Source organism: Eriocheir sinensis, unplaced genomic scaffold (assembly GCF_024679095.1).
Source record: "Eriocheir sinensis breed Jianghai 21 unplaced genomic scaffold, ASM2467909v1 Scaffold1362, whole genome shotgun sequence".
Lineage (NCBI taxonomy): Eukaryota > Metazoa > Arthropoda > Malacostraca > Decapoda > Varunidae > Eriocheir > Eriocheir sinensis.
Window position 1 is genome coordinate 32958 of NW_026110698.1, and position 23108 is coordinate 56065.

The 23108-nt window shown below is 45.8% G+C and overlaps 1 protein-coding gene across 1 annotated transcript; it reads left to right on the forward strand.

Moving 5' to 3' along the window:
• Positions 1 to 829: 829 nt before the first annotated feature.
• Positions 830 to 8430, forward strand: LOC126989889 (uncharacterized). The gene is made up of 3 exons (XM_050848509.1): positions 830 to 1097; positions 1767 to 1878; positions 5970 to 8430. The coding sequence occupies exon 3, from the start codon at positions 5973 to 5975 to the stop codon at positions 7668 to 7670; it is 1698 nt and encodes a 565-aa protein (XP_050704466.1). The 5' UTR covers positions 830 to 1097; positions 1767 to 1878; positions 5970 to 5972; the 3' UTR covers positions 7671 to 8430.
• The last annotated feature ends 14678 nt before the right edge of the window (positions 8431 to 23108 follow it).

Below are 23108 nucleotides of genomic sequence, written 5' to 3' on the forward strand. Positions count from 1 at the left end.
AACTCACAAGGCGCCAGCTACAAGCATCTCACAAGTCGCCACCTACGTGCAACTCACAAGGCGCCAGCTACAAGCATCTCACCAGTCGCCACCTACGTGCAACTCACAAGGCGCCAGCTACAAGCCTCTCCCAAGTCGCCACCTACGTGCAACTCACAAGGCGCCAGCTACAAGCATCTCCCAAGTCGCCACCTACGTGCAACTCACGTGGCGCCAGCTACAAGCATCTCACAAGTCGCCCCCTCCGTGCAACTCACACGGCGCCAGCTACAAGCATCTCACAAGTCGCCACCTACGTGCAACTCACAAGGCGCCATCTACAAGCCTCGAGCACACCAGCTATAAGCAACTCTACAGGCGTCCAGCCTACAAGCCTCGAGCACACCAGCTACAAGCCTACAGGCTCTACAGCCTACAAGCCTCGCGCACACCAGCTTCAAGCAACTCTACAGGCGTCAAGCCTACAAGCCCCGAGCACACCCACAGGCCTACGCAGCCGATAGCGAGGGCCACAATCTACAAGCCGCTCCCCCGCTTCAAGCCAGCACTGCTACGTACCCTGCAAGCCACTCCACGATACGGCAGAGGTATTCACACCTGCAACGAGGAGGCACGCCCCGCTGACCTTGGGACACCCCGCATGCCCCTCGCTCCACAGCTGGCGGCACCACCGCCGCTGCCGGGAGCATCGGCCCAAACCTCTTCCGGCAAACAGTCAGCAAGGGTACCCGCGGACATCTCCCGGTGACTGCAAGCTGTTCCCACTACCGTTTCTTGCTCGGCGTCTTCTCAAGAGGTTACCCACCCTAGTCGTCTTATCTGCCTCAGCCGCCCATCTCTTACTATCACAAGGACGACGCGGCCATCATACGTCTGGCGGCAGTGTACCAGCTCCCAGCCGCGCACCGCGGCCGCTCATTTTGCTGGGTCAGCAGTTTTTCAACCTCCATTGCGAGTCCTCCGATGTCAGCCCATCCCTCACCTCTCACCGCCGCTGTGGCCGCGGCCGAGGTTTCCTGACGCGCCTACAACGACTGCACGTCACCCAGGGCATCACAAGCCGTCGCCCTCTCCACTACATCAGCTGATTAATCTTGGTATTTGTGGATATTCCCTTCTTGTCCAAATATGCCGACTCGGCTTATTTTCATTATTGTTCGTGCAGGGGCACGATTTTTTTTTTTCTGTGTTCCTAACGCTGTTAATCAGTCATAATTGTGAGAGTAACGTTCATTCGCATACGATATTGATTCTTTCTTATTGTTTGCTAGCGAGTCTATTGAGTATAATGTGATTTCCCTGATCAAAGTTAATCTTCATCAGTGTGCCCTGCCTCCGTTTTCTTTTCACCGCTCGAGAGAAAGCGTGAGCATCAATGATATACTCACTTAACATACCACTTTGTTTATATAGTTATTCTTTCATTATACCCATATCATTAGGGCATTCCATTATAACCTTAACTTCTATTACGTCTATACAGGCACCTTGCTAGCCATTCTTTCTTGCCTTTTTAGGGTTTTCAATGCAAACTATTCATTCCTACACGTTCCGTTATTGGTTCATATTTACAGCTATCAACATTTGCTCCTATTTTGTAAATGATTTACACCATAGTATGACCAAAGACACTCTCGCTAAACTCGGCGACACCTTTCAACAGTTGGCTCGTCCTTCAAGTGAAGAGGGACTGGAACACGATACCACAACCGGTGACTTTACTAAGGTAATCTTATGTTCAGGCACTCATTATTTATCAATTACAGGCCGCAGACTTCGTTCACCCCCGGGTTCGTCTGCATACTTACAACCCACTCAAGGTTCAAGGACACCCTCACCGGCATCCCCTCGCACCGGCCGCAGTATTACAGGCTCTAAGTAAGGTCTCTCTCACCTGTAGTTTTTGCAACCATTCAGGACATTCTGACCATTCTTGTTTCGCGAAACGTAGTGAGTCAACACATTCAAGACAGGGCTCAGATAGGAGGTCAGGAGGTTACAGGGGCGGGCATCATTCATCACACAGGAACCCTAGGCCAAACCATCAGCGGAAGGCTGCCTTTTGCCATATCCCCGGGACTTATTTTCATGATTCAGACAGTTGTTCTGCAATACTAAAGGCCAAGGAGGAACAGAAGTACAAGTCCTCAGCGGACAGTAAACCACACTCCTCTTCTCAGAATAAAAAGACATGACTTCGTGACAGCCCCGAGGCGTACATCCAAGTGTCCCTTAAGGAAAATACTAATTGGGAGCAACTTGACTCCGTCATTGCCGCCTTGGGACGGACAAGCATAATTGCCCTTCCTTGCAAGGTGGGCAAAATTTCACTCACCTTAGCGGTTGACGCAGGTGCCACAGTCAATGTCATATCCGACTCCGCTTACAGGTCACTGACACGACAAGCGAGTGGGGAAAATTGGCCGCTCCAAGAGAACGACCTGAATGTGGTAGGCGTGACGGGCACCACTTTGGGAATCCTTGGGCGAGTACCACTAACAGTCAGCTTACATGAAAAAGTATGTCCCTTTCGGGATTTCTTTTATGTCTCTAGCAGGTTTGCTTTACCTGTAGATGGGATCTTAGGATTAAACGCCATGAAAGACCTGCACATCGCCATAAACCCTGTAAGCAACGCGATCGTGTATCAAGGCCGACGCATACAGGGGATGGTCAATCCATCGCCTCTGTCAACTGTAATCTCACCCTCAGTGGTGGAAAATGACCAACCCACCACAGACTCAGGGGCTGCCACCGCCCAAGTGTCCCCTCTTACGGTCAAACCACACGTAACCATTGCAGACTTGTGGCGGACAGTAACGGCAGTCGTAGAAGGTCCTCATATAGTTCCGGATCGTGCTGCAAAACTTGTTAAAATCCGTTTGCCTAACGCCCCTCCGGCGGGCAGTGATGTGTGTATCGACGGAGTTTCTCACGTACACCGCGTGACGGTGGAGGTAACTCTTGCAACAGTCAAGGAGGGAGGTTTTGCAGAGGCATTGGTAATAAACACGTCTGGATCCCCTGTATCCTTAAAACACGGTGTTCGATTATGCCAGTGTCTAGTGTATGGGAGAAATGTCGCCCCGGAACCAGCTGAATACCCTTCAGCCCAAGTTTCCGGCATATCCTCGGCGTGTCAGGCTTCTCCCGAACAAGACACAGCTCATTTAGAGGCGTTCCTAAAAGTTGCACACTATTCCGAAATTAAGCCAACCTTAGTCCAGCTTCTGGAGCATTATCGGGGGGCGCTTGCTCTACCAGGCGAGCCGCTTGGAGTTACGCAGTGTGCTGAACACCACATTAAGTTAAAACCCAATACAAATCCTGTATATATCAATGCGTACAAGCTCCCCCACAGTCAGAGGGAGGTGGTGCAACAACTTATCTCTGAAATGTTAGAACAAGGTGTCATCAAAGAATCGAATTCCCCGTGGAATTCGCCCTTGTTCCTGGTTCCAAAGAAAGACGGCTCTTATCGTCCTGTGATTGATTTCCGGCGTGTGAACACCGCGACCGTGGATGATCATTTTCCGCTTCCCGTTCTTAGAGATCTTCTGATGTGTCTCGGTAGAGGAAATAAAGTTTTTACGAGTCTTGATCTGGTCAGTGGCTACTGGCAACTGCCCATGGCCCCCGAGTCACGTGAAATAACGGCTTTCAGCACGCCTCATGGCCACTATGAGTGGACGAGGATGCCGTTCGGGCTCAAAGGAGCTCGCTTGACCTTCCAAAGGACAATGAACAGTATTTTTGGTGACTTGCTGGGCAACTCTGTCTATGTGTATTTAGACGACATCATCATAGCAAGTAAAGACGTGCATGCACACATGGAAACACTAAAAGCAGTCCTACACAGACTTCAAGAGGTCGGATTAAAGCTCAAAATCACCAAATGTGAATTTTAAAGCCTCGGATCAAGTTCTTGGGGCATGTCGTGGACGAATTCGGCATCCATACAGTGGACGACAAAATAAAGGCTATTGCCGAGTTCCCTCAGCCAACGTCTGCGGACAAGGTACGGTCTTTCTTGGGTGTCGCAGGTTATTACAGGCCTTTCATTAAGGACTTCGCAGCTCGCGCGAGTCCCCTAACCCATCTTTTAAAGAAAGACGTACCATTTCAGTGGCTCCCAGCTCAACAAACGAGTTTTGAGGATTTAAAGAAAGCGCTTACACGGGCTCCGGTCCTTGTCTTTCCGGATTTCAAGGACCCCTTTCAGCTTTGTACCGACGCTTCGGCTAGTGGAGTAGGAGCCGCGCTGATGCAAACAGATATGTCCGGCAAAAAGCATGTGATAGCGTTCGCCAGTCGAGTACTTACAGCTCCGGAAAAGAACTATTCTGTTACCCACCTAGAGGCTCTTACCATTGTGTGGGCTCTGAAGCATTTTCGTGACATTGTGATGGGGTACAAAATTGTGGTGTTTACGGACCACGCGGCCATAACTGATCTTTTCAAGGGAAAAAACCTACACGGTCGTCTGGCAAGATGGTTCTTAACGATCCAAGCATACAATCCGGAGATAAAATACATCACCGGGAAAACAAATGTGGTCGCAGATGCCTTATCTCGGAATGTTCCGATAGGCGCGATTACCACCCCAGAGGTCATCCACAACTTCACTTCACCTGAGCTACACACTGCTCAGCGTGACCACCCTGTGTGGAAGAGGTTAATTTACGCCCTCGAGTCGGGAGACGAATCAAACCTTCCTGAATTGCCAGTTCCCTTTTCACAATTCTTCTTATCAGAGGACAACCTCCTTTGTAGGTCATGGCCAACCAAACCGGTACCTATAGACCAACTGGTCATCCCAGACATATACGTCCCCGTGACGCTTAAGCTGGTCCATAACACACCCATTGCGGGTCACCCAGGAAGAGTCTGTCACCAGACGAAAATTCTACTGGCCCACATTACGGGTTGATGTAGAAAAACATGTCGCACATTGCGTCGTTTGTGCTAAGCACAAGGGGTCCGTCAAAGGGCCAGCACCTATGTTGCAATACCCAGTACCAGAGGCGCCATGGGATGTTGTTAATATAGACTTACTACAGCTCCCCCAGAGCCAACATGGCTCGCGCTACTTATTGGTGTGCGTCGACCAGTTCTCTAGGTTTCTAGTTCTAGCGCCTCTCAAGGACAAAACAGCCACACGCGTGGCCCATGCCCTCGTGACTCACGTGTTGTGTCCACATTCGTCTCCTCGAATTCTTCTGAGTGACAATGGCACCGAGTTTAGGAACTCAGTATTGAGCGAAATATGCGCTCAGTTTAACATCACGCAATCCTTCATCACAGCTTACCACCCAGCTGCTAATGGGTTGGCGGAGAGGGCTAATAGGAAAATCTTACAGGTCCTCAGGCCTATCGTGAACGATCTCCACGATAATTGGGAGGATTGGCTATCGCATATAGCCGCTTCCATAAATACGTCGGTAAACGACTCTACGGGGAAGTCTCCCTACTACATCTTGTATGGGGTGGAGAAACGTCTTCCGTACGACTTCCTTACAACCCCACAGCAACCTCTCTACAACATTGATAGGTACGCACAACAGCAGATGCATATGTTTTCCAAGATACACTCAGAAGTTAGGTGTACGTTAAAAGCTACGAAGGTTGAAATGATGTCAAAACAACACAAACAGGCCGTCCCGGTGAATTTCAAAAAGGGTGACACAGTCATGATTAAGCAAGCGGAAAGGAGTTCGAAACGGGGGGCTAAATTTGTGGGTCCTTACCGAGTTGTTCGGAATGTCAGGGGTAATCGGTTCGAGGTTCTCGAGTCGAATAGTGGAGTCAGTATAGAAGTTCACAGTGATCGTCTGAAAGTAATTCCCTCACCTTTGGACCTTGATATTGGTACTTCCCCCTCAGAGTCAAATGTTCAACAAGATAATCCCAACACCCATAGCTATAACTTGAGACCACGGGTTTAAATACTTCATTCCCACCACTTTCAGATCATGATGTTGCGTTTTCTGACCATCTTGTTGTCCCTTGGCTCCCTGCTTGCAACAACACCCATCCACCTGAAGCCTGGTGCCCTCACGGCACACATAGGAGAGGTCTTCCTCATAGAAGATGTGCTCCTCGTAAAATATCCATATACTTCCTTGACCAACACCACGGACACAATCAGGATAGTCTCAGAAAAACTACTCGGCATGGCAGACGCCATCCGGGCTACCAAGACTAGGGAATCAAAGGCTCCTTCTAGTACCAACTCTCTGACTCTTTTTCAACTACTGGAGGATAGGATTCTGTTCTTACGGGGAAAGGTTGATGAGGTAAACATGGATTATAGTTCTCACTCAGTTCACTCTCGGGTAAAGAGGGGGTTGCTCAACATCGTTGGGTCCGCCTCAAAGTTCCTCTTCGGTACGGCAACCGACGGGGACGTTCGCGATTTGCGGGACCACTACGCTCATGTACTTTCCTTTGCTGCTCGAAATCGCAGGGTGATCAACGCCAATTGTAGGAAACTTGCGCAATTGCATACTAACATTGCGGTACTGCTAGAGCAGACAAATAAGATGGTAGAGGTTATCAACATAGTTGTCAAACAGATCGACCAGGTGAATCAGTTTCTCCTCCTAGATCAGGCCTTGCATGTATTGGAAAACGTCATTAACTCCGTCGCAACGGCAAATCAGCAGGTTATTAGCAACGTGGTTGACGCAGCGCACGGTAGAGTCACACCTGCCTTGTTCCCTCTACACGATTTGAGAACGACTGTCCAGATCGGGTATCAAAATTATAGCCTGACGCCTTTATTCACCCCGGACATGAGTCAATATTTTTACCCCTTGATTGAGTCCAGCCTCACCCCTGATGCCATAATCATTCATGTTCCCTTTCAGACGGCGGACGTGTTTGAGGCACACGAAATTGTCCCGTTCCCTTTTTCGGCAAAGGACAGTGTGTTGGCCCTGGACACGTCCCCGTCTCTTGTTCTAATCGCGAAGGATTTCGCTCTGTATTCAACGGGTAGCTACTCACTCTTGCAGTATTGCAAGGAGACGGTCTTCGGGCGATTCTATTGCTCTGCGTCTCTCTTTGCCTTCCTTCCAGTTCGGGGAGGGGTTTGCGAGATCGCCCTCACCCGCGTGAACGCGTCTGACGCTCTTTCCCTGTGCCCTTACAAGCAGCTAACACCAACGCCTGTTTTCCATAAGAACTTTCAGGGTCTGCATTATTTTTATTTCCCTCAGTCATTCTATGTATCGGTCATCTGCCCGGAGGGTACCACTTATCAACGGGTTACTGGTCACTATGCCATAGCGGAAGCATGCTATATCCGCTCCACTAATATTACAACGTACCCGTCCCGGATTCGTCTGGTTTTCACGGCCAATATTTCCCATCGAGTGTTTCCTCTACGGTCTCTCGATGACATTCATTTCTCCAGCATCTCGTATGTGACTAATTCCCTTAATTCATTGTCTTTCGCGAACAAAACAGAGTTTGCGGAAACCCTGGAGGAAACGCTGCCTGATTATTTGCATCTCCCCTACCTGTACCCTGGATTTTTTGTACCAATGTTTCTGATGTTCGTCAGTCTCGTCGTCATGTGCTACCTTATTAGGAGAAACTCTGTCCTGCACGATTATTTGGTTGTGCAGACACGGCGACTGGATGCAGGGAGGCCACTGGCAAGGTAGTTTTTCCTTTTCTCAGACAAGTCAGGGGACAGAAACCTGGCTGCTCCTATACTTAACATTGTACTGTGTTTCACTACTGTTTTTTTTTTTTTAGGAGCTAGATCAACGTTTCATTGTCTGTAACTATGCCAATTGATAGTTTCTTATACATGTGTCCTTATATTTATCTTTTGAGAGGTTTCTTATGTTTCATGTCACACACGTTGTGGTTTCCCTCTCCCTATTTATATTATAATTCCACATTTGTTCTTCCATAGCCAGTGTTTTAATATAATTGTATCATAGGCAGTCTGCTTGACAAACTCCCTCTATGTATGTTCATGGTAACTAGACTGTTATTTCGATTTTTCTATATCGCGAGGTCGCGATCACTGGTAGGTGACCGAGCAGTGTTATAGTAGGATATCAATGTATTATTATTATTTAATATCACCACGAATTAGGCATACAATTGTCAATGGAAAAACCCCACGACAGATAGATCACGCCACCTTATAGGAATGTCGTCCGTCAGTGTTTACCGTCTCAGTTTTGTATACTTAGCACTCCGATGGTGCGTGGAGGTCACCTTGACATACGTGACCGATTGTAACAATTATTTTCCAACCTGTAACTCGCCACTCCTTCACGAGAGTCCGACTGACACACAACGACAGTCGCTCTCGCTCCGTCGCTTCTTGTACATAAAGGCTACGAATATAATTCGCCTTAAGGAAGCTGAAGTCTTAATCAACACCCTTTAAACGCCCCCCGACAAGCCCGTTACAGGGGCATTATCCGCCCTCATATGGAGTATGCATCTCACGTGTGGGGGGCTCCACTCACACAGCTCTCTTGGACAGAGTGAAGTCTAAGTCTCTTCGTCTCATCAGCTCTCCTCCTCTTACTGATAGTCTTCTACCTCTTAATTTATGCGCCATGTTGCCTCTCTTTCTATCTTCTATCGATATTTTCACGCTGACGGCTCTTTTGAACTTGCTAACTGCATGCCACCCCCCCTCCCGTGGCCCCGCTGCACGCGACTTTCTACTCATGCTCATCCCTATACTGTCCAAACCCCTTATGCAAGAGTTAACCAGGATCTTCACGCTTTCATCCCTCACGCAGGTAAACTCTGGAACAATCTTCCTTCTTCCGTATTTCCTCCTGCCTACGACTTGAACTCTTTCAAGAGAAGGGTATCTGGACACCTCTCCTCCCGAAACTGACCTAGCTTTAGGCCACCTATTTGGATTCTTTTTATGAGCAGCGAGTAGCGGGCTTTTATTTTATTATTGTTTACTTTTTTGTGTGTGCCCTTGATCTGTCTCCTTGTTGTAAAAAAAAAATCCAGCTCCCCTTCAAGGCAAATTTTAGACCCCGTATCAAGCACCTCCTACAGACTAACCTCATTCCATTTTCTTTAACTTGAATTTCCTCTCACTACTTAAAAAAAAAAAAAAAGGTACTAAATGGATGACTGAAAAAAATGGGTGGGTGCTACTTTGGCTTGTTATCTATAAGAAAAAAATATCTACACCGTACTTTGGCTTGTTATCTACAAGGAAAAGTATCTACACCGTTGATATTTTACTTTGTAATGATATCTACATGGTAAAACATAATAAAAACATTTTTTTTTTATTAAAAATATTATATCGGTAAACATCACATATATCAGCTAAAAATGCTAAATGTATGTCAGGAGCTTCTTTTCTCATCATCCGCCAACTGAAGTAGTCTAGGTGCGACTGAAAAGTTCTTTGATTGCTGCCTCTCATGTTTTTCAATACCCGAGTCTTCGCATCAAGCCAGGATCTTTCAGTTCCTTGTGTATGTGCCCCAGGGTTAGGATCGACGTAATACTGCTGATGATTTACGGAAAAATGACGAAAATTGATTTGGTTTAAATTAGAGTAAGCTGGCCAGTCGTCGGAATGGATCATTGAGCCTTCAGCGACTTCTCTCTGAATAATTGGTTGAAGTGTCTCACGGTCTCTTCTTTGAACGTAAAAATATCGTCACTCTGAGCCTCTCTTCAAACCAAACACCATCAATACGTCTCCCATGGGTACGGTTACTGTCCACTTCAGCTTCACCGTCTGTTGAATTTGGAGCCCGGTCTCCTTGCAACATTCGGACTCTGTTGTGCTTTCGCTGTCCTACAAAGCGTGCTTCATCAATTTGCACAGGCTCTTCTTCAGTCCCTGCCATTTGACCACGATGTTGGACTGAAACATTCGCTGTACAAACTTCTCTGCACATGTTGAACCAGTCGCATATTGCTTCGGTACCTCTACCAGTTAATCTTTGAACCAGATCATAAGAGAGGTCTTGTATAAAATAAAAGATCAATTCTTAAATTTGACAAAGAGAGAGCTTGCAATTTAGTTTGTTATTTAAATCTGTGAAGTGGATGAATACATTACCTCTGCGAACGGAACGAAAAGTTTGGCATCCACGGTTTCTGCAACGAAGAACGGGAATAAATTCGCCATTTCGTCTTCTTTTCCGAGCGTCCTTCACCTCTCCGCCACATCGATGACACGGTGAAACACTTTGTTTTTCATCCAAAATCCATGTCTTCTTAAAAATGCCTGTGCTTTAGTTTCGTCGCTGATTTCGTTGTAGAATTATTGTGCACGCTTTAGGGCTGCGTCAATGACTGAAATATAAATGAGGATTTAGGGAGGTTATACTCCGGCTAGCTCAAACGTGCGGCTGTGACGTAGGCCTCTAGGGAGTAAGCAGCAGTACAGCGGTGACACGTTTTATCCCCACCTTGGTTACCTCTCTCTCTCTCTCTCTCTCTCTCTCTCTCTCTCTCTCTCTCTCTCTCTCTCTCTCTCTCTCTCTCTCTCTCTCTCTCTCTCTCTCTCTCTCTCTCTCTCTCTCTCTCTCTCTCTCTCTCGTTTATTCAACCTGATTTATTAGGTTATAATACAGAAATTGTGGGTTTATACGATAAATTTGGTTTTAGTCCTTACCATTGTATTGTACAGATTATATAACCGACTTTATTTCCACACCACCCGAGAGGTAAAAGTCATGGCGCGTTTTTTTTAAGAGGTATATATCCCCGATAGGCCTATTCCTCTCTTCACTGCATCTTGGATGACTTAGGATGAATGCTCATCAGAAGATGTGAGAGTGATGATGAAAGAATCAATGAAGTTGTCAATCACGACATCTCTCTCTGCATCCTATGACTGCAGTTTTCCGCGTGCCGGACAGCATTCTTCCAGATTTCCTTGGTAACATTTTGTATTGATTCTTCTATGAGTGGTTTTAGGTCGGCAGTCTTGAATGTTTTTTTTTTCTAGATGTAGCCTTTAACTTGAGCCCAAACCAGCTCATTGGGGTTGTAGTGACAGTGGTATGGTGGCAGGCGCACTACTCTTATGTCCGTGATCTGAAGCCATCTTGTCGACAACGTAGTTTGTGTCGGCAGAAGAGACGTGTTGACTTACAAGATGCAGAAGGTCTGTCTTGAGGATAACTTCTGGCACTGCTACGCCCTTCTTCTCCAGCCATTCTCGTATCGTAGCTTTGTTGTTTGCAGATGTTGGTGGCTTGTGAATTTTTCTTGAGTGATAAGATGCATTATCCATCACAATTACTAACGCTGAAGGAATGTTTGGTAAGAGTTGATGTGTGAACCACTTTTCAAATGTTTCTGCATTCATCTGATCATGGTAATCCCCGACATTTTTTGCCTGGAAAACAAGGGCGGGCCCCGGGAACAAATCATCGAGCTCATAGGGTACTGGGATTTATTTCAAGGAGCGTAAGCAACATAAGCCCCGAAGTCTTCCTCAAACTATATTTAGCATTAGTTAGACCTCATCTTGACTATGCGGTTCAGTTCTGGTTACCTTACTATATAATGGATATCAAAATGTTAGAATCGGTGCAGAGGAGGATGACTAAGATGATTCAGGGGTTGAGAAACTTGCCATACGAGGAAAGAGTCAAACAGTTAAACTTGCATTCTCTAGAAAGGCGAAGGGTGCGTGGAGACATGATCGAGGTTTGTAAATGGATGAAGGGCTTTAATAAGGCAGACATTCATAAGGTTTTGTTGGTAAGAGAACCGGGTAGGACACGAAGTAATGGGTTTAAACTGGATAAGTTCAGATTCAACAGGGACATAGGCAAAAATTGGTTTACTAACAGGGTGGTGGATGAGTGGAATGGGCTTAGCAGTCATGTGGTGAGTGCCAATACAATTGTCACATTCAAAAATAGACTAGATAAATTCATGGACAGCGATATTAGGTGGGGTTAGATACACGGGAGCTTAGGGTCAAAGGAGCTGCCTAGTACAGGCCTACCGGCCTCTTGTAGACTCCTGAGTTCTTATGTTCTTATGATCCAGCGTGCAGAATGATCAAGCGGCCTCCCTTCCCAGTCGGCACCCTCACTCCTATAGCCTGTCCTGCATTTTCTTCGTGCACCCAACATTTGGAAACCGTGTAGTTTTGGTTAACCCACGACTCGTCCAAATATACGATGTTCTTGTCTGAGCTTAAGTGTTTCCTTATTTCTCTTAAAAACTTGCTTCGTGCATATTGCACATCATTATTTTCCAAGAGGAATTTTCGCCCATCAACCTTTGCATGGTGAAATCCGATTTTCTTCAGAACTTTTCTCAGTGTTTCACGGCTGCCAGGATATGAGAGGTTGTTCTTCACTTCTTCATGAATTTTTTCGAGTGTGGGGATTTCTTTTCTTGCGTAGAACTGCAAAACTGTTATGTGCAGTACACCTCCATTGAAGTTATCAAAGAAGTCCATGATGTAACAAACTAGCTTGCAGGTAACATACCAAAGCTGTCGAGATTGATGTCTACGGCGGAATGAAGTGTGCTGTTGCCACATGTACCTTGTTGAGTCGGGACCGGAGCTTCGACACTCTAAGCAGACATTCTCTCGAAACCACGACGAGTGTTTTCCTTGTTCGGGACCGGCGCTTCGACACTCTAACCAGACATTCTCTCGTAATCACGACACGTGTTTTTCTTGTTCTTGTACCTTGTTGAGCCGGGACTCAACTACCTCTCTACCACCGCTATTACCCTCTATAGTCGGAGTCTAGACCATCTAGACCATGCATCAACCATTTAGATGGCATACCAAAGTAGATTCATGACACGTAGACCGCAATATAAAGTGTAGATCACATACCAAAGTAGATTCATGACAAACCAAAGTAGCACCAATGGGTGTTTGTTTATATATCAGAAGAAGCAGTCAAGAAAAAACAAAAAAATAAAACACGTAGAGAAAATGCAAAACTACTCCTCCTTACTACCTGAACAAAGGACTCGTTTAATGGTTGACTAAGAAAATGTTTTTTGTTTTTTTTCATATATCAGAAGCAGTAGAGGAAAAGAAATAAAAAAAAATCGGGAAAAAAACGAAACTAATACTCCCAAAATTAAGTATTAATGAATTCCAAAAGATTATGTTCAGGTGTCTTGATCCTCCCCCCGTGTAAGAAAGAGTACAAGTCATAGGAAGGTGGAAATTTAGACGAGACTTTGAAGATCAGTCACAATTTCATCTTCTCTTTAACAATATTTCGTGTGGCTTTCATGATATATAGGTCAGTCATATAATGCTGTTTGCTTTTATTAATGGTTGAGTGGTGAAGGAATGCATACACAATAATATAGGTCAGGGGTGCTCAACCCACTGTTTGAGGGCTGCATGTGGCCCTCAATAAAGTTTAATGCGGCCCTCGGCAAGTAACCAAAAAAATAACCTACTTATCCCTATCATAGTACGTATAATATTAGTTCACATTTAATTTTAATGACATGTAGCAATATAAATTATATTATGATTGATATTACTGAATATCTTATTATAAGTGAACTTTATGACGTTATAGTATTATAATGATAAAAATGCTATTCCTCATCTGGCAGCCTGAAAGCTGGCTAGCCTCACTGATTTTGTTGACGTGAGTCCCGTGTTGCCACTCCTTGGCATTTTTTACTAGATCTTGGCTTTTGAGCTAGGACCTTGGCGCCTTGGCTATTTTCCCTTGAAAACAGGCTAATCTAGGCTTTTTTTGGGGGGGAAACTCCCTCCTGCTTGGCTATTCCCTTCGCTCATGTCCCTGCCCTCTCATCCCCCCACTCATCCTCTCAATCAGTCCTGGTCTCTGGCTCCCTACCCCTCTCCTACCCAACCGCTCCCTTCCGGGACTTCCCCACCGTTGCCCATCCACTCCTAGCCCTCTCCCCTTACCCATCGTCTTCCACGCCACCGTCCCTGTACCCCTACCCAATTGAGTTCCCCACCCTCCCGGCACACAGCAGCCGCTCCACGTTTCCCCTCTCCCTGCCCAACAGCTAAATGGTGTCGCTCGTATATAGGTCTTCACTTTATTGTACTTTATAATTGCCCATTTCCCATGACCTGCAATTTATGTGAAAAGTGTTTTGATTACGACTCTTTCCGGAAGGTTACAATATATACACAACATAATCAGTATTATTAGTCTGCAGAATACGTATATTAATTACTATGCATATTCACATTGCAGGAAATATGAGTCCCTTATCACACATTGCCCATCTAATGTGGCCCTGCCACCCAATAATGTTGAGCACCACTGATATAAGTCATCACTTTTTCCTATTTTGGCAATATCTCAATGAGGCGTTAAGCTTATTATAATATTAGTTACATCATACTCTCACTTTCTTTAGTTCAGGAGAGTAAAAGTTCGATGGGTCACTGATTAACTATTCCAAACACAACACTATCGATTAACATCATTTCTAACTTTCCTCTAGGTAATATTTGGGGCTTAAAACATACGAGTGTCAGTAAGTCTTATATATATTAAACTTTCCCTTGCCTAAGATCGTGAACAAATGTAATAGTGTGTGGCTGCTACGCTAACACTCCCAAGCTAAGATATACAGATTCAGTTTTATATGTATTTAACTAACTCACATTATCTACCTGTCTTTCGCCTCTCAGTGTACTCCATTCTGTCCTGGCAAATTATCTATGACTTGACTTTCATCTACTACTTCTTCTTTCTTTTTTTTCTTTTTTTCCTTTCTCTCTCTGTTGCTTTCTCTCTGTCTTTGTCTCTTGTTTCCTCTCTCTGTCTCCTCCTTTCCTCCTGTTCTTCTTTCTTTCTTTATTTGTTCCTTCTTTTCTATCTCTTCGTCTTACCCAGCATCCTCGGTTATTCGTCTGTCATCATTTCTACACATAATACGACCTCCACAAGTCCACTTCTTACGCTCGATCTTAACATATCCAACCTTATTCTGTCTCAAAACCCGTGACGCTCGCTCGCTTCCTTCCATTACCACTCCATCCCACGCAGCATCTTTGGTTGTCCGTCTGTCATCATTTCTACCCATGAAACGACCACCGTAAGTCATCTTTTTAGCTTAATCTTAACATCGCCAACCTTATACTGCTCTCCTAACCCATGATGCTTCCTTCTATCGTACCTCTCCATCTCACGCAGCATCTTTGGTTGTCCGTCTGTCATCATTTCTACCCATAACACGACGTGCCCAAGCCCACTCCTTAGTCTTAATCGTAATATATCCAGCCTTATTCTGTTCCCTAACCCATGATGCTTCCTTCCATCTTACCTCTCCATCTCACGCAGCATCTTTTCTCTCTCTCCTCTTTGACCACGTATCCGCCGTTTCTCTAGATCAAGACTAAACCGGGTGATACGACCCTGGCGCAGGAAGAAGAAGACGTCTCGTGTGACAAGTTTGGGAAGGAGAAGAAGAAAGCACATCAAAGCGGTCTCTGGTCTGGGTCCCCTGGCAGAAGAGTAAGGAGATATAGGGAAGGAAAGCTGCAGGAGAGAGTGAGTTATACGCCGTATCGCTGTTCCAGTAATATCCCCTGGTCGTGTTATATACCTAGGGTGAGGGTGTGCTGCTTGAAAACTTACGGGGAAAACAAAGGAGCGAGGGGTGAGGGGAGACCGGCGTGCAGGAATCCATCGCTTGAATTACTGAGTGAGTGTGTGAGTGCATGTGTGTGTGTGTGTGTGTGTGTGTGTGTGTGTGTGTGTGTGTGTGTGTGTGTGTGTGTGTGTGTGTGTGTGTGTGTGTGTGTGTGTGTGTGTGTGTGTGTGTGTGTGTGTGTGTGTGTGTGTGTGTGTGTGTGTGTCGGAATAAAGAAACGAAAGTCTTTGTACGGGAAATAAAGGAAGGAAGGAACAGGAGAAGAAGGAGGAGGAAGAGAAAGAGATGACGAGTCTTATGGTGCTGAAACAGAAAGAGGAGGAAGAAGAACGAGATGAATAAGATGATAGAGAAAAATATAATAAAGGAAGACGAGAAGGAGAAAGAGGAAGCAGAAGGAGGAGGAGGAGGTGACAAGTTATACGACGCTGAAGAGAGCGAAAGAAGAATAAGAAGAACAAGATGATAAAGAAGAAAACTATAATATCAACAGCAACAAGAGAAAGAGAGACAGAAAAAACAGACAGACAGAAAGAACACAGAGGGACAACGGGCAATAAACAGATAGACAGATAGAGATATATAAGTCTCCTGATAATGACGACAAAGGAGAAAGAAAACAAGAAAAAGAAGAACAAGAAAATTAAGAAGAAGAAACTATAAGAACAGAGAAAAAGATAGACAGTCAGATACAGAAACAGACAGACAAACAGACATACAGAGAGAGAGAAAAGAATACACAAAGTGACAGAGATATAGAGACACAGAGAGAGACAGAAAGAACCAGGAAAGTGAGGAGAGAGAGAGAGAGAGAGAGAGAGAGAGAGAGAGAGAGAGAGAGAGAGAGAGAGAGAGAGAGAGAGAGAGAGAGAGAGAGAGAGAGAGAGAGAGAGAGAGCACAGTGGCCAAGCACCTACGAGACACCAACATCAGGAAAGCCCTAGGCCCTGATGACATCAGCCCTTTCCTGCTGAAGCACTGTACAGGGGAGCTGTCGTACCCCCTCACACGTATATTCAGACAGTGCCTAAGCGCAGGGGCCTGGCCGACCCTATGGAAAGAGGCTCGTGTCACACCGGTTTTCAAGAAGAAGGACAGGACAGACCCAACTTACTACCGCCCAATGTCGCTCCTGTCAGTTGTTAGCAAGATCCTGGAGCGGATTATTGCTGAGCAGATGACGCGCCACCTGGAGGAGAACCATCTATTGTCTCCTCGCCAGCACGGGTTCAGGAGAGATCGCCCGGCATCAGACCTCCTCTTCCTTCTCAGCAAGTCTTGGCATGACGCCCTGGACTCCGGTCGGCCCTCACTTGTTGTCGCCCTAGATATTACTGGGGCATTCGACTTTGTGTGGCAGAGGGGCCTCCTGGCCAAGCTCGAACACGGCATCACAGGACAACTGCTGCAGCTATTTTCGAGCTACCTGCAAGGCCGGAGTCTGAGGGTAGTGGTGAACGGGTGCACGTCAGGCAGTTACCCAGTCACTGCCAGCGTTCCACAAGGATCAGTACCGGGCCCGATCCTTTGGAACGCATATTTCGACGAGCTGCTCCGTGGCCTAATAGTCGCCTCAGCCTACACTGACGACTGCACCCTGTCCCACAGCTACACCAGGGAGGAAACCTCGAACATGATCGAAGCCACCAACCGCCATCTTGGTGACATCATGGCCTGGGGACGACGTTGGCAAGTCAAGTTTGCTGCCGAGAAGACCCAGGCCATGGTCATATCGCGTTCGGAGGAGGATGCCAGACTCCTGCAGGGACGGCTGAAGTTTGGGGACGACACCCTGGTCATCAAGGACTCCATCAACATCTTGGGGGTGGAGGTCGACTCCAGACTCAGTTTCGATCGCCACCTGGAGTGTGTGGCGCGCGGAGCCTCCCTGAGGGTGACACTCCTGCGTCGCGTTCGGCACCTGCTCGACGCAGACGACCTCCTGAGGCTGTACAAAGCCCAGGTAAGGTCCGTCATGGAATACTCCCCTCTCTCCTGGATGAGCAGTGCCCAATGTTACCTCTCGCTGCTGGGCAGAGTGCAGAGGAGGGCAGAGCGACTCAGCCGCGATGCCAGCAGCCCTCAGCAGGAGCGACCACATGGACACCAATGGCGGCACCGGCAGATCATCACCAGCAGGACGCCCCCCGCTGTATGCTCAACAGCCTCGGGCACCGGAGAAGGGTCGGTGCCATCACAGTCCTGCACCAGGCACAGGTCCAACATACACCTCACCTGGCGGCACTACGGGTCCCTTGGAGGAGAAACCAGCACACCACGAGAGCGGCGGTGGCTAACGAACTCCTCCTTGAAATCCCGAGAAGCCGCAGAGCCAGGTGCAATGAACACCCAATAGGTGAAGGTGGCGGCTCATGCCTGGTGTCGCACCTACCCGCCCTAGTCACATCCGCCTGAGTACAAGCACACCACAACATTAGTGGCAATGCTTTAAGATAGGCGACCTCAAGACAGAGGTCGTCTTTAGCATGGAGACAATTTCCCCGCCCCTTCTATCTTATCATATATCTTGATGTTTAAATAAAGAGAGAGAGAGAGAGAGAGAGAGAGAGAGAGAGAGAGAGAGAGAGAGAGAGAGAGAGAGAGAGAGAGAGAGAGAGAGAGAGAGAGAGAGAGACGTGAGAATAGCATGTGAAGTTGGACGAAAGCTAATCTTGGGAACGAAGAGGATGAGGAGGAGAAGAGGAAGAGGAGGAGGAGGAGGAGGAGGAGGAGGGAGACGAGTGTGAAGGTGAAAAGAAGTGAAGGAAAGGGGTGGAGGAGATACTAGGAAAAATGAAAATGAGAGGAAGAAGAAGAAGAGGAAGAAGAAAAGATGAAGCAGTAGAGAAAGATGATTAATTATTTTGAGGTAGAAAGAAGAGTGAAGAAGATTGTAAGAGAGGAGAAAGAGAAGAGAAAAGAGGAGGAAAAAGAATGAAATAGAAGAAGCAAAAAAAAAAAAGGCAGATGTTAAGATTGATAAAAAGATGAAAAGTGCAGCAAAAAGAGGAAGAGGAAAAGATAAAGGAGAAAATATAGTGGTTTTGAGGTAGAAAGACGAGTGATAAAGATGAGAAAAGAGGAAAATGGGAAGAGAAAAGAGGAATATAAATAAATGAAGTAGAACATGTGGAAAAAATGCAGATGTTAATATTGATAAAAAGAGGAAAAGCGAAGGAAAAAAGAGGAAGAGGAAAAGATAGAGGATAAAATATAGATGTTTTGAGATAGAAAGAACAGGATAGTGCGAAGGAAAAGAGGAAAATGTGAAGGAAAAAAAGAGGAAAAAGAAAAGTAGATGTAAAAGATATATATAGATATTTTTAGGTGAAAATAAGAGTGATAAAGTTAGAAAGAGTTATAACACTAGAAAATGAATAATAAGAATAAGAAGAAGAGAGAGAGAGAGAGAGAGAGAGAGAGAGAGAGAGAGAGAGAGAGAGAGAGAGAGAGAGAGAGAGAGAGAGAGAGAGAGAGAGAGAGAGAGAGAGAGAGAGAGAGAGAGAGAGAAGAGGAAAATACACACACTAAAGGAAAGGAAGACGTGTGAAGGAAGGGACGGAATATTGGTCGGTGTGTAGGGGACGAGGAGGAGGAGGAGGAGGTCACCCTTAAAATGAAGGAGAAAGGATAACAGGGACACCAAAAACAGATGTAGGAGGTTAGGTTAGGCTACGTTAGGCTGGGTAAGGTAAGGTTAGATAAGATTATATAAGGTTAGGAAAGGTTAGGTTAGCTAAGGTTAGGTTAACTTAGGTAAGGTAAGATTAGGTAAGGGGAGGTATGGATTGGTTAGGCTAGGTAAGGTTAGGTAAGGTAAGGTAGAGTCAGGTTAGATTGGGTTAAGCTAGGTTAGGTCAGGTAATGTTAGGTTAGGTAAGGTACGGTAAAGTTAGATAAATAAAGAGAAGAGGGAGGGATAGGAGGAATGGAGGTAAGAGAACAATGAAAGAACGGAAGAAGGAATATGGGAGAGAACTTTACGTACGGGGTCTTTAGAAGCTAACAAAGGGAGGGAGGGGAAGGAGGGGGAAGGGGGAGGTGATGCTGGCTTGTAGGTTGGTTGGTCGAATGGCTGGTGATCGATGGGCGTGACGCGCGTGTGTGTGTGTGTGTGTGTGTGTGTGTGTGTGTGTGTGTGTGTGTGTGTGTGTGTGTGTGTGTGTGACGAACTTTTAAACTCTCAATAATACAAAAACTCCCAAAACGATATCTAGAAGTGCATGAATTCAACCATCCGTATGTATGTATATGTATGTATGTATGTATGTACGTATGTATGAGAGCCAGGTAGAAAATAATAAAAATAATCTCCCCAAAACGGTCTAAAAATATATGAAAATATCCACTTGTAAGTATATATATATATATATATATATATATATGTATGTATGTATGTATGTATATATGTATATATATATATATATATATATATATATATATATATATATATATATATATATATATATATATATATATATATATATATATATATATATATATATATATATATATATATATATATATATATATATATATATATATATATATATATATATATATATATATATATATATCTATATACTCCCAAAAAAGCTAAAGGTAAAATCACAACATACGTCAGACCTAAAGTGCCCCGTTAAAATCGATGAATCTTGTTTCATTCACGATCATCATCATTTGTACATAACACCTCCTACCTTGCTTTTTAGTTCTCTCTCTCTCTCTCTCTCTCTCTCTCTCTCTGGTCTTCTTCTCTTCCTCCCCGCTTCTGCTCTTCCTCCCTTCCCTTTCTCTCTCCCTTCCTGCCCCACACTTACCTTCCCTTTTCCTTCGCTTTCCGTCACCCTCTCCCTTCCTCTCCCTTCCCCTCCCTGTCTTAGCCTCATCCCATTCCTCCCTTCATTTACTTTCCTCTCCCCTTTCGCTTTCCTTCACCCTCTCCCCTTTCTCTCCCTCACCACAGACTCATCCCCTTAGCTAATTTTCGCCCCATAGTACAATCCCTCTTTCTCCCTCTCCCCTCTCCTCTCTTTCCTTCTCTTTCTCTCTCTCCCTCTCTCTCTTTCTTCCCTTCGTCTGTACTCTATGGAATCTAATATCTAGTTTTTTTGTCTTTCTTTGTCTCTTGATGATTTGCACAAAGTTTCAGCTTGGTCGGATAGATGGGAGATGCCCTTTAACGTAAGCAAGTGCCAGGTTCTTCAAGTTGGAACGAGGAATAAGAAGTTCGATTACGAAATGCTCGGCGTTAAACTCAACAGCGTTCAATGCGTCAAGGACTTGGGGATCAAAATCGCGTCAAACCTCAAATTCTCACAGCAATGCATCGATGCAGCAAATAAAGCGAACATAATGTTGGGCTTCATTAAAATAAACTTTTTATTCAAGAATAAAGATGTAATACTCCCGCTCTACAATAGTTTAGTCAGACCCCACTTGGAATATGCGGTACAGTTTTGGTCTCCCCACCATGCAAAGGATATTGCTAAATTAGAAGGTGTTCAGCGTCGGGCAACGAAAATGATCCCTTCCTTGCGCAACAAATCCTACGAAGAAAGGCTTTCTACCCTTAATATGTTCTCTCTTGAGAAACGTCGCCTCCGAGGAAAACTGATCGAATGTCTTAAAATACTTAATGGTTTGACGAATGTAGACAGATCAACATTGTTTATGATCGATGACACTTTGCGCAAGAGGAACAATGGCGTAAAACTCAAATGTAGACAAGTAAATTCAGACTGCACCAAATTTTTCTTCACCAACGTTGTAGTGCGAGAATGGAATAAGCTTTCACCGTTAGTGGTCCAATGTAACACGATTGACTCCTTCAAAAATAAGCTCGACCGTCACTTCTGTCGCGGTTTAGATTCGCGACAAGTTATTTTATATTTTATTTGCATGGGTAGGATGATAAGTAGGATAAGACGGGCGCGTTTTCCTTGTTCATCACGTGACGGGCGCGGCAGCGGGTCACGATGACTCACTTGCCTGTTGGCTCGCTGGCCGGAGGCCTGTGCTGCCAGCGGCGTGATGATGCCTAGGCGTGCATTTTGTGCGGGTCGCCCGCTGTGTTTTACCTGCGCCTACGTACTTTCAGGAGTCACCACTCCACTCTCTGCAGGTGCGTAGTAGTGTGTGCATTACTGCAGCTTGTACGCCTCTGCTGTGAGGATGTTGGGCTATTGTCTTTGTGCTTCCCGCCATGGGGGCTGTTGCCGCCCGCGGCCTGTGTTGCTAGCCCGCGATTGTTGCTTTCCTCTACGTGTCTGTACGTAGCTTGCTCCGCTGTTTATATTGCGGTGCCATGCACTTGCAAGTTATAGCTGCGCGTCAGGAAAGTGTAACGATATCTGCCTATGGCAGTATTGCTCAGAGTGCTGTCAGCACCCTCTGTTGTATTTTTCCGCGCCAGCAGCGTTTTGCATCTCGGCCGGGCGAGTTGGGGACCGTCAGGTCACTCGCCGCGGCTCGGGACTTCCTTCTCCCCCTGACCGCCGTCTGGTAAGGTCACGGGGCGACGTTCCTCTACTCTCGCCTATCTCTTGGCACCACGCGGTTTTCCTCCTGCTGGAGTGTGGGGATCCTGGGCTTCGCCACTTCGGGATACAGCCCACACCGGGTCTCAGTTTGGGTGTGTCGAGTCCGCGGCGGCCTCTTCCTGAAAGCCGCATCTACCGCCGACATCACGCGCCTGATGAGAGGACCCACGGCAGGAAGGACAAGCTGCATCCACCTCGAGCAAGGCTGTGCAACGAACCTCTACTCTTCTCCCTCCGCACCAAGTTAAGTAGATAGTTGTTAGTGTAGCCAGGGTAGGTTAGTCTTGTGCGAGCACGAGTAACGCTAGACTCAGCTGAGTGTGTATGTGAGATTTGTCTGTGTTTTCTTTGTGTGTAATAAAGTTAGTGCATAGTTGTACACGAGCTTTATTAGTAACCCTTTTGCCTGTGCGTCTGTGCCTTCCAGCCCCATAAGGAGAGTAAATAAGAACCCCACGGGAGATTTGAGCAGGTAAGTCGTGTTAGTACTCCAAAGTCAGGGTGTGTACACCGTTGTCTCCTGGCGTGCCGCGGGAATCAACCCTTGTCGGCTAGCTACCGCCTTGTGAGCACACTCCTGTTAGTTAAATCATTATTTTACCCCGTGACAACTTCCTTCAACTTAATATCAACTAGAGTAGAAATGCAACGTTTAGGAGCCTTCTGATTAATGTAAAATCACTTAGGTTCAAGGACAGACCACCTAGTCTGGACCATGGGGTCTGTGTGGTCTGATTTTCTATGTAAATATATCTATGTAAATCTCTCTCTCTCTCTCTCTCTCTCTCTCTCTCTCTCTCTCTCTCTCTCTCTCTCTCTCTCTCTCTCTCTCTCTCTATATATATATATATATATATATATATATATATATATATATATATATCATTCTCGTTTGCTTATTCCTCCTTCTCTCCTTTTTCACTCACCTCCTTATTTAATGCACATAGGTGAAAA